This window comes from Oncorhynchus mykiss, chromosome 16 (genome assembly GCF_057628025.1).
Source record: "Oncorhynchus mykiss isolate SJ-2025 chromosome 16, ASM5762802v1, whole genome shotgun sequence".
NCBI classification, from domain to species: Eukaryota; Metazoa; Chordata; class Actinopteri; order Salmoniformes; family Salmonidae; genus Oncorhynchus; species Oncorhynchus mykiss.
In genome coordinates, this window is record NC_143037.1 from 68,384,298 (window position 1) to 68,396,335 (window position 12,038).

At 42.7% G+C, this 12,038-nt stretch overlaps 1 protein-coding gene across 1 annotated transcript; it reads left to right on the top strand.

Moving 5' to 3' along the window:
- Positions 1-1,411: 1,411 nt before the first annotated feature.
- capza1b (capping actin protein of muscle Z-line subunit alpha 1b) lies at positions 1,412-7,027 on the top strand. The gene is made up of 10 exons (XM_021566963.3): positions 1,412-1,465; positions 2,694-2,757; positions 4,028-4,079; positions 4,218-4,281; positions 4,436-4,642; positions 4,855-4,934; positions 5,035-5,113; positions 5,205-5,276; positions 5,504-5,566; positions 5,680-7,027. Exons 1-10 carry the CDS (start codon positions 1,427-1,429, stop codon positions 5,818-5,820), a joined length of 861 nt encoding a protein of 286 aa, XP_021422638.1. The 5' UTR covers positions 1,412-1,426; the 3' UTR covers positions 5,821-7,027.
- The last annotated feature ends 5,011 nt before the right edge of the window (positions 7,028-12,038 follow it).

Consider the following 12,038-nt stretch of genomic DNA (forward strand, 5'->3'; position numbering starts at 1 on the left):
TTCATTCAGATTAATTAACTCACCATGAATAGCGAGGTGATTTTGCAATAAAAAGTGCTTGTGTTTCCCAAATAGCCTGCTGGAATAGGCTACTGAGGATGTGGTCCTAATTTAAATCACTGAATTAAATCACTGACTCCAGTGATATCATTTCAACCTATTTATCGTATCAAATGGTAGCCTACAAATGGCATATACATGAATAGCCTACTTGATGGCCAACGAAAGCAAATGTATAATTCTCCACATTTAGCCTAATGTCAGTTTCATTGAGGACTTTCCCCATAAAAAGAACCACGCGAGGGAGTTCCATAACTTCTATTTCAAATGTCCACTAGGGCAGCCGCCAAGAACTGAGCATGCACTTAGGTTGATAGAGTTTTCTTTAAGCAGTCAACATTAGAATGCAGTTAAAACCACCTCCGAACGGATTTATGTAAATGCGCCCAAAGTCATCTTCCAGTGCTTTGTCTGCATTATTTCTTGATGTGTTTTATGGAAAAAGGTTTGGGAATAGGTGTCTCCATAATGACAATCTAAATAGCCTGACCAATGTTGCCAACTCCTCAGTAAGGAAAGTAGCTATTGGCTGTCCTAAAAGTCGCTAAATGACATCATCGCCTAATTTGCATCATGTGCATGTAATTGTGATGGACGCTGTAGGAGAGAGGAATAATGTCGTGGGAGAGACAAAAAGCGAGTAAAAAACACCCTAAATATGTTTAGAACTACAAATGAACATTCTTCTGTCGATTCTTGTTTTTTTTTATGTCACAATTCCAACCCTCCTCCTTTATCCAGGAGGATATATATATTGTTATGAGAAATTCCATGGCGTAACTTAGAAATAGCCCAAAACAGTCAGGCCACCATGACACACATATATATATTATGATATATATATATATATTGCTTTGAGAAATGCCATGGCTGCCACGGTGTAACTTAAATAGTCTAAAACCCGCATCCAGTACATTTTCTCCCCGCGACATCGTTTTAAATGTAGCCCAATTTCAGGAAAACAGCGAACATGGCAACACTGCACCAATCGGATAAATGTGGCAACTCCTCTCTTGAGGCAAACCATTTTTGGGGGGGTAGTTTTCAGGCCTTGTTCGTTGGTTTTCAGTATTCAGAAATGTAAAAACGGGCAACCCTGGGGAAATAGCACGTGATTCAGAGCCGGCGCCCCCTGCTGGTTAAAATAAGTAGGTGCTTGAACCTTACTAATGCATATTTTGAATTACAGCATTTGAACAGTAACAAAATAACACCAGATTCAATTATTTAATGTGAGAAGTAGATATATACAAAATAATTCCGTAATTTCACTATAATTTCATTCCCACCCCCTGGGTTTTGTTATGATTTTGGTGTCAGCTGAGTGTTCAGTCTGTGGGTAGGTGGGGTCACACAACAAGCCAAGATGGCCGATTTTGAGGAGCCGCTATCAGAAGAGGAGAAGGTAACGATATTATGATTTTATTCACAAGTAACTCTATTATTCTATTCTAAAGTTACTGTGTGTCACCGGTTGTTGAATGGTCAACAGTAAATGGTACTATATTTTAGAGCTACTAGCGTTCGCTCTGTTTCAGTAAAGAGACGATTCACTTGAGTGGCTAGCTAACTATGCTAACGTTAGCCTGAACCTCACTGGCAACTTTTACTGGCTAGAAATTGTAACTATTAGTTGTTATATAACTATTTAGCTATGTACAGGAATAAAGTTCCAGTGTGTTTAATGGAAACCCATGATCCTACTTTTTGGATATGGTTAGATCTGTTGGGCCAATTCAGGAAGTAGCTAACGTTAGCTGTTAGGCAAAATAAAACGTTGATACCGTTTCTAGCAGTGCTAGCTAGTTACCTACCTAGATCAGAGGTTTTCTAGGTCAAACAGATACAGTTGCAGCTCAGATGCTTCTGCTAGCTATAGACGCCATAAAGAGAGGACGTGCATACACACACCCGACACTTTACTATACACCCGACACTTTACTGGTGCGAGTGCTTAACTGGAGTACAGTGCTATGGCCCTGTCCAGAAACAAACAACCCTAGGATGGCCTATTCCCTACCCCCAACCCTTTACTGACTTTACTGCACGCATCCAGTGTGTGACGACAAAACATTTTTTTTTTGTCCACTTTGTCCTCAAATGTTGCCATATAGTGACTATATATCAGATCTACACAAGTGTCCAGTGGTTGTTTCTGTACGGGGAGGACATTGGGTATGTCCTGTGTGGAATGCAGCTCGGTTCCGTGCATGAGGATCTGTAAAGACTGGTAGTTTCCATAGAAACTGGATAAGCAGCAATCTCTTGAGGCTGGCCATGCAACTGCATCTGTTGGGTCAAAATCAGTGGCACTGGTTTCTAATGACCAGGATTTGTGTTTAATGTGTTTATAAATGAACTTAGGCTCCCTAATGCTATTTTCCAGTGTGTTGTCCATTAGCCTAAAGTATCAGTTTACGCCACTCTCACCACCACCTCAAGTAGGCGCCTCTGTGAACATCATAGACAGGACACAGTCTGAATCGCTCTATGCATGGTTTACTGGGATTAAAATTTAGTAAAGTCTTCCTAGCTCAATACTATTTTCCCCACTCAGCCTGATCTAATCTAGAACATTTCTCAATTAAATTGATGTAGGTTTAGTAGGATACTGATTTGTCCTCTCTCCACAGGTCCGCATAGCAGCAAACTTCGTTACCCATGCACCCCCTGGAGAGTTCAACGAAGTTTTCAACGGTGAGAAGGTTTTGGCCTACAATCACATTGTTGTTTAAATGGTGCCATGTAGTTTGTGATTGTACGGGTTTCTTGACTGAAGGTGAATGTGTGTTTTGTGTACTTTGCTAACTGACTGACTAGTTGTTGATGTATTGTAATATAGTGGATCTGTGGCTTAAAGGGTTACTGGAAGGCAGGCAGACAGCTTCTTTAAGTGCAAGATGTTTGTTCACAGGTGAAGGATGCAAGGCCAAGGTAGAGCAGGAGTCCACATTTATAGGTGAAGGATGCAAGGCCAAGGTAGAGCAGGAGTCCACATTTACAGGTGAAGGATGCAAGGCCAAGGTAGGGCAGGAGTCCACATTTACAGGTGAAGGATGCAAGGCCAAGGTAGGGCAGGAGTCCACATTTACAGGTGAAGGATGCAAGGCCAAGGTAGAGCAGGAGTCCACATTTACAGGTGAAGGATGCAAGGCCAAGGTAGGGCAGGAGTCCACATTTACAGGTGAAGGATGCAAGGCCAAGGTAGGGCAGGAGTCCACATTTACAGGTGAAGGATGCAAGGCCAAGGTAGGGCAGGAGTCCACATATACAGGTGAATAGATAATAAGATGTAGGATAATGACAAAATAGATTATATTTACAAAACCCAACAAAAGTTGACTTCAACAGCTAAAAACTTACAAGCTGAGTTGTGTTTTTATTTTATTTTTATTTCACCTTTATTTAACCAGGTAGGCTAGTTGAGAACAAGTTGTCATTTACAACTGTGACCTGGCCAAGATAAAGCATAGCAGTGTGGCACAAACAACACAGAGTTACACATGGAGTAAACAAGCCAATAACACAATAAACAAGTCAATAACACAGGGGAAAAAATAGTCTATATACATTGTGTGCAAAAGGCATGAGGAGGTAGGCGAATAGTTACAATTTAGCAGATTAACACTGGAGTGATAAATGATCAGATGGTTATGTGCAGGTAGAGATACTGGTAAACAAAAGAGCAGAAAAGTAAATAAAGAAAACAGTATGGGGATGAGGTAGGTAAATTGGGTGGGCTATTTACCGATGGACTATGCACAGCTGCAGCGATCGGTTAGCTGCTGAGATAGCAGATGTTTAATGTTGGTGAGGGAGATAAAAGTCTCCAACTTCAGCGATTTTTGCAATTCGTTCCAGTCACAGGCAGCAGAGAACTGGAAGGAAAGGCGGCCAAATGAGGTGTTGGCTTTAGGGATGATTACAGACTGACAAGTTGATGTTGATGTGTGCTTTTGCGTTCCAGATGTGCGGCTTCTCCTTAACAATGACAACCTGCTCAGGGAGGGAGCGGCTCAGTGAGTTGCACCCTATCATGATGTGATGTCAACATTTTGAAACAACCACACATCATTACTTATCATTAGTCATTATTATTGGTGTAGGAGTCTGTAAATATCCTATGTTCTATTTCATTCTGTGTTCTCTCTCCCCAGTGCTTTTGCCCAGTACAACATGGATCAGTTCACCCCTGCCAAACTTGAGGGCTATGATGAACAGGTAAGAGTGATATAAGGCTGAGTTTATCTGGAGCCGCAGTCTGATAATCACACTATATTTACTGCTATTATCAAGTTAAGTCGGTTTAGTACAGTTTACTAAACAAATTGTGTCAACAACAACAGTTAACAATCCTCTCCCCCTCCCTCTCCAGGTTCTGATTACAGAGCATGGGGACCTGGGTCAGGGGAGGTTCCTGGACCCTCGGAACCGGGTGTCGTTCCGCTTCGACCACCTGAGGAAGGAGGTGAGCGATGTGCAGCCATACGATGGAGACGGCTCCCTGAGAGCTTGGAGAGAGGCTTGCGACACTGCACTCAGCGCATACGTTAAAGAGCACTACCCCAGCGGAGTCTGCACGGTAAACCCCCCCCCCCCCCCCTCACACACACATATTCATAACACAACCACACTCACTCAGCACATACATCAGAGTACTACCCCAGTGTCTGTATGATGCAGCACACACTTGCATCAAAGAACAGAAACAACATTGTGCTGTTGACCCTTGTGATATCGCCACTGTATGTCAATTCTTCAAGCCGCTAATCATGAAATCTGTATTCGCTGCAGGTATATGGGAAAACAGTTGATGGCCAGCAAACCATCATTGCCTGCATTGAGGGACACCAGTTTCAACCCAAAAACTTCTGGTACAGTTCCAACGGCATCATTATACGTTGGTCTTTACACGTTCAGAATGTTATGTGACTTCATCTCTTTCACACATACTTCATCTGCCTTCTCTCTCAGGAATGGGCGCTGTAGGTCAGAGTGGAAGTTCACAATCGGTCAGTCTACTGCTCATGTAGTGGGTGTGTTGAAGATACAGGTGGGCAATCGTGATATTTACTACAGAAACAAATGCTGAAGATAATAATTAAACACCCCAAGTCTAGTAATTAAACAGACTCTCTCTCTAGGTGCACTACTATGAGGATGGTAATGTGCAGTTGGTCAGCCATAAGGAAGTGGAGGAGTCTATAACGGTGACTGTGAGTGGGCATAACGCTGATTCTATTTAGTAACAGCTAATTACAACCCATTTTGCTTCAGTGTCTTCATTCTATCCCTTTAAACATGAGAAGGAAGTAAACTGTAAGTAACAACTTATGCCATTATGTTGTATAACTGGTATACTGAACAGGTTAGGTCAGTTCAGGTTGTGGTCAATTACCTGTGTGGGAAAGGAGACTCTTTTTCTAAAATAATTTGTCAACAGAATGAGAGCCAGACTGCCAAGGAGTTTGTGGATATCATTGAGAATGCTGAAAATGATTACCAGGTAATTTACCTCACCCTTTTCAATGGATGTGTGTGTGTTCTGTTCTTTATGGCTCTAAACTTCTGTTGTAAAATCTCCTCCCCTCTCTCCTGTTGCTCCTCCCCTCCCTGTAGACGGCGATCAGTGAGAACTACCAGACTATGTCTGACACCACCTTCAAGGCCCTGCGCCGCCAGCTGCCCGTCACCCGCACCAAGATCGACTGGAACAAGATCCTCAGCTACAAGATTGGCAAGGAGATGCAGAATGCATAGAAGAGCAGAGACTCACACCGCTGGGCTGGCAACACACGCTCGCACAAGGACTAACCAAAGCTTATATATATATATTGTAGTCTGGGGCAAAGCAAAGAGAAAATACAACAAACCAAGCTGCAGATTGACAGTCTGTTGGGCACAGTTCTGTATTGTTTAAAGAAGCTTTGGTTTTGGAGAAAAAGGAAGTGAGGTACAGGAGGGGAGTTTGAGTCTGCTAAAGGTGTACTGAGTTTCATCTTGTCATGTTGACACTCTTGAACAGCTGCACCATGACCCCAGGTTGAATTATTTTACAATGCATCCTTCCTTCTGTCCTTGATGTAGGAAACACTCCTTATTCTTATCTAGTCACGTATAGATCAGTGATTACCTCAAGAAAGGAAGGATGCATGTTGAAATAATTTAAACATGGCAATTAAGCACACCAAGCAGGGGACATTTTCCAATAGATGTTCATATCAGCACCATTTCTCCCCTTAACAGGACTGGTCGTCGATATAGTCAGTTTTGAGGGTACTGTTTACTTTTTTTCCTGCTGTACTCTTCCACTTCCTGTTGTATGTGTCCTCTGCTTGAGCCAATGAAGGATACCATGGCTGAAAGACTGTATCATAACCTCCTCTGTTTCTGAATCAATTCTCTTCTGTCTTACCTTGGCAACAACAACAATTGCTGTGTCCTTTCTCTTTTGTTGAAGGAAAACCATACCAATAAATGTCTTTCCTGGGCTAAAGAACCCCTTTCTCCCATGTATACACGCAGATCTATATTTAGCTATGCAGGTTTTTATTTTATTTAATCTTAGGCTCAGCCCATCTGTAATATTCACACCTGTGTTTAGGTACCTTAAACTATACACAGCCATTTCAGTACTTAGTTTAAACCAGGGGCTTTGTTCAGGATTGTCCAATGTTACAAAATGTTAAATTAGAAATGAATTGTGTAGGGCAGACGCACTTCTCTGTCATGCCGAATAAAGACTTGTGTGCTCTCTACTGTAAATATCTATCTGCGAACCATGCTTGCCACAGAACACACCCCTGTTCAGCCACAACATACACCTACTCTATTACCATAGGCTGACTCGAGATCAGTTATTCTGTGCTGTGTTAAACCTTCACACTGACTAGCGCTGTACTCTGATGCGACGTTCAGGACTGTACTGCCCCATTCTGTTGTACAAATAAAATAATTGATCATCTTGGCCTGGTTGTTTTCCTCAGGCATTGTATTGCTGGATTCATCACTTTGACATCAGTCCAGCAGCAGTGGGAGCTGTCATAGACTGGTCTACCTCAATCTGACTTTCTGCGATTCCTTGCATCTTATCTCCTTGCCTCCTTTCCAGGTGCATTGGAGGTTCCCCCTTTTTTCCAATGTGCTTTGAGAAGGAAGCGAGGAGAGGAATCAATGTAAGATGAATAGAGAAAGAGACAGTCTTGACTTATTGACAGGAAACGGGTGGTTTTGGGGCACAATGGTAGAAGAAATCAGGCTATTAGACTGAAGAAATTGATGCTTGGTTGGGATGTTTATTTTGCAATTGAAAAATCATATGCATAGTTCAGTTGTGAAACAATACATAAGGAAAATGCTTGTGTACATTTAGAATAATTAGAAGACAGAAATGTTGAGAAACAGTTTGGGTTAGGTAACTTCCAGAAGACAGAAATGTTGAGAAACAGTTTGGGTTAGGTAACTTCCAGAAGACAGAAATGTTGAGAAACAGTTTGGGTTAGGTAACTTCCAGAAGACAGAAATGTTGAGAAACAGTTTGGGTTAGGTAACTTCCAGAAGACAGAAATGTTGAGAAACAGTTTGGGTTAGGTAACTTCCAGAAGACAGAAATGTTGAGAAACAGTTTGGGTTAGGTAACTTCCAGAAGACAGAAATGTTGAGAAACAGTTTGGGTTAGGTAACTTCCAGAAGACAGAAATGTTGAGAAACAGTTTGGGTTAGGTAACTTCCAGAAGACAGAAATGTTGAGAAACAGTTTGGGTTAGGTAACTTCCAGAAGACAGAAATGTTGAGAAACAGTTTGGGTTAGGTAACTTCCAGAAGACAGAGATGTTGAGAAACAGTTTGGGTTAGGTAACTTCCAGAAGACAGAGATGTTGAGAAACAGTTTGGGTTAGGTAAGTTCCAGAAGACAGAAATGTTGAGAAACAGTTTGGGTTAGGTAACTTCCAGAAGACAGAGATGTTGAGAAACAGTTTGGGTTAGGTAAGTTCCAGAAGACAGAAATGTTGAGAAACAGTTTGGGTTAGGTAAGTTCCAGAAGACAGAAATGTTGAGAAACAGTTTGGGTTAGGTAACTTCCAGAAGACAGAAATGTTGAGAAACAGTTTGGGTTAGGTAACTTCCAGAAGACAGAAATGTTGAGAAACAGTTTGGGTTAGGTAACTTCCAGAAGACAGAAATGTTGAGAAACAGTTTGGGTTAGGTAACTTCCAGAAGACAGCAGGAGATTATTTTGAACAAATAAAAGCGTTCTTATCATTGTGCCCTGTTGTTTTGTTAATATCATCTTATAAAACCTTAAATACCACAAATATAAGACCTATGAGACCAACAACAGTGACAAAATGTTGTTTGGTTCAGGTTATGAAACACAGTACAGTCATGTTATTAATTACTTCCCACTTGTTCCCATTTTGACAAAGGTGTAAAAATAGACGAAGGGTTAGGTCTACTCAGTTACAAAAAGAATGATACAGAGGTACATATCTGACCCCTAGCTAGTCCCCTTTATAAATAAAACGTGTGAGTTCGGCAAAAGATCTGGGAGAATTTCAAATGTATAAAACCAGTCTGTCACTATCTGCTTTAACCATAAGGATAGATGGTTCAAACTCAATTGCAGGTAGAAAATATTAGCCTACAAGAAAGACGCTTGTTCTGAATTTGGTCCCTTTTGGAAAAAACAAGAAATTGTCCCGGAATAAAAAAAGTTGTACATATTTAAGTGTCACCTTATTTTTCTATCCCAGTGTAAGGACTGTCTTAGGGAAGGCCCAGTGTAAGGTCTGTCTCAGGAAAGGCCCAGTGTAAGGTATGTCTTAGGGAAGGCCCAGTGTAAGGTCTGTCTCAGAGAAGGCCCAGTGTAAGGTCTGTCTCAGGAAAGGCCCAGTGTAAGGTATGTCTTAGGGAAGGCCCAGTGTAAGGTCTGTCTCAGGAAAGGCCCAGTGTAAGGTATGTCTTAGGGAAGGCCCAGTGTAAGGTCTGTCTCAGAGAAGGCCCAGTGTAAGGTCTGTCTCAGGAAAGGCCCAGTGTAAGGTATGTCTTAGGGAAGGCCCAGTGTAAGGTCTGTCTCAGAGAAGGCCCAGTGTAAGGTATGTCTTAGGGAAGGCCCTGTGTAAGGTATGTCTCAGAGAAGGCCCAGTGTAAGGTCTGTCTTCGGGAAGGCCCAGTGTAAGGTCTGTCTTAGGGAAGGCCCAGTGTAAGGTCTGTCTTAGGGAAGGTCCAGTGTAAGGTCTGTCTTCGGGAAGGTCCAGTGTAAGGTCTGTCTTCGGGAAGGCCCAGTGTAAGGTCTGTCTTAGGGAAGGCCCAGTGTAAGGTCTGTCTCAGAGAAGGCCCAGTGTAAGGTCTGTCTTCGGGAAGGCCCAGTGTAAGGTCTGTCTTAGGGAAGGCCCAGTGTAAGGTCTGTCTTAGGGAAGGTCCAGTGTAAGATCTGTCTTAGGGAAGGCACCGTGTAAGGTCTGTCTTAGGGAAGGCCCAGTGTAAGGTCTGTCTTAGGGAAGGCCCAGTGTAAGGTATGTCTTCGGGAAGGCCCAGTGTAAGGTCTGTCTTAGGGAAGGCCCAGTGTAAGGTCTGTCTTAGGGAAGGCCCAGTGTAAGGTCTGTCTTAGGGAAGGTCCATTGTAAGGTCTGTCTTAGGGAAGGCCCAGTGTAAGGTCTGTCTTAGGGAAGGCCCAGTGTAAGGACTGTCTTAGGGAAGGCCCAGTGTAAGGTCTGTCTTAGGGAAGGTCCAGTGTAAGGTCTGTCTTAGGGAAGGCCCAGTGTAAGGTCTGTCTTAGGGAAGGTCCAGTGTAAGGTCTGTCTTAGGGAAGGCCCAGTGTAAGGACTGTCTTAGGGAAGGCCCAGTGTAAGGTATGTCTTAGGGAAGCTTTTCACTTGTTAAAAATCCAGTGTATTCACTATTCTAGTGTATGTAGTAGACAACACCTGGATACGACCGGACATAATGGGGTGCAATGCAGAGAGCTGCAGAGACCAAACATAATGGGGTGCAATGCAGAGAGCTGCAGAGACCAAACATAATGGGGTGCAATGCAGAGAGCTGCAGAGACCAAACATAATGGGGTGTAATGCAGAGAGCTGCAGAGACCAAACATAATGGGGTGCAATGAAAAAGAGCTGCAGAGACCAAACATAATGGGGTGCAATGCAGAGAGCTGCAGAGACCAAACATAATGGGGTGCAATGCAGAGAGCTGCAGAGACCAAACATAATGGGGTGCAATGCAGAGAGCTGCAGAGACCAAACATAATGGGGTGTAATGCAGAGAGTTGCAGAGACCAAACATAATGGGGTGCAATGCAGAGAGCTGCAGAGACCAAACATAATGGGGTGTAATGCAGAGATCTGCAGAGACCAAACATAATGGGGTGCAATGCAGAGAGCTGCAGAGACCAAACATAATGGGGTGCAATGCAGAGAGCTGCAGAGACCAAACATAATGGGGTGCAATGCAGAGAGCTGCAGAGACCAAACATAATGGGGTGCAATGCAGAGAGCTGCAGAGACCAAACATAATGGGGTGTAATGCAGAGAGCTGCAGAGACCAAACATAATGGGGTGCAATGCAGAGAGCTGCAGAGACCAAACATAATGGGGTGCAATGCAGAGAGCTTCAAATTAGGCTTTTGAATGATTTGTATTATTTACAACATTGTGCTTTATTATAAACTGGATGGTGCGAGCCCTGAATGCTGATTGGCTGACAGCCGTGGTATATCAGACTGTATACCACGGATATGACAAAGCATTTATTTGTACTGCTCTAATTACGTTGGTAACCACTTTATAATATCAATAAGGCACCTCAGGGGTTTGTGATATATGGCCAATATACCACAGCTAAGGGCTGTGTCCAGGTACTCCGCATTGCGTTGGCCATATATATATCACACCCCCTTGGGCCTTATTGCTTTAGTAAACTATGTTCAGAATGTAATCTGGTACAAACTACAGTGAAAGACATGATAACTGTCAGTGCAGGTACTGCTAGATATGGTGATAAGCTACAGATCAGACCAGGCAGGGGAAAGTCAGATGGGAGCATACATCTGTAAAAGTAGTGTCATGATACACCTACAGTTGAAGTCGGAAGATTACATAAACTTAGGTTGAAGTCATTGGTTTTTCAACCACTCCACAAATTTCCTGTTAACAAACTATAGTTTTGGCAAGTCAGTTAGGACATCTACTTTGTGCATAACACAAGTAATTGACCTTAGTTATCTATGTTCTCTGGATTATTTTGGTCAGGTCAGGGTGTGACGAGGGTGGGTATATATGTTTTTGTCCTGTCTAGGGTTTTTGTATGTTTATGGGGTTTTCAAGTCTAGGTGTTTATATGTCTATAGTTGCCTGGATTGGTTCTCAATCAGAGGCAGCTGTTTATCGTTGTCTCTGATTGGGGACCATATTTAGGTAGCCATATTCATTGGGTATTTTGTGGGTTATTGTCTGTGTAGTTGTGTGTGTGTGTGTGTGTGTGTGTGTGTGTGTGTGTGTGTGTGTGTGTGTGTGTGTGTGTGTGTGTGTGTGTGTGTGTGTGTGTGTGTGTGTGTGTGTGTGTGTGTGTGTGTGTGTGTGTGTGTGTGTGTGTGTGTGTGTGTGTGTGTGTGTGTGTGTGTGTGTGTGTGTGTGTGTGTGTGTGTGTGTGTGTGTGTGTGTGTGTGTGCTCGGTGTTCATAGCGGTAGGTTTATTTAAGTGTTCTTTCTTCATTAAAAGAAGAATGTATTCTAATCACGCTGTGCTTTGGTCTCCTCTTTACGATGAACGTGACAGTAATTTTTCCAACAATTGTTTACAGACATTATTTTACTTATAATTCACTGTATCACAATTCCAGAGGGTCAGTAGTTTACACACACTAAGTTGACTGTGCCTTTAAAGACCTTGGAAAATTCCAGAAATTGATGTCATGGCTTTAGAAGCTTCTGATAGGCTAATTGACATCATTTTAGTCAATTGTAGGTGTACCTGTG

Bases quoted from the DNA above. Each gene is read 5' to 3' on its own strand.
- capza1b (XM_021566963.3), top strand. From the start codon at position 1,427: ATGGCCGATTTTGAGGAGCCGCTATCAGAAGAGGAGAAG. The intron at 4,282-4,435 runs GTAAGAGTGATA...CTCCCTCTCCAG, and splicing joins TTGAGGGCTATGATGAACAG to GTTCTGATTACAGAGCATGG. The intron at 5,277-5,503 runs GTGAGTGGGCAT...ATTTGTCAACAG, and splicing joins AGGAGTCTATAACGGTGACT to AATGAGAGCCAGACTGCCAA.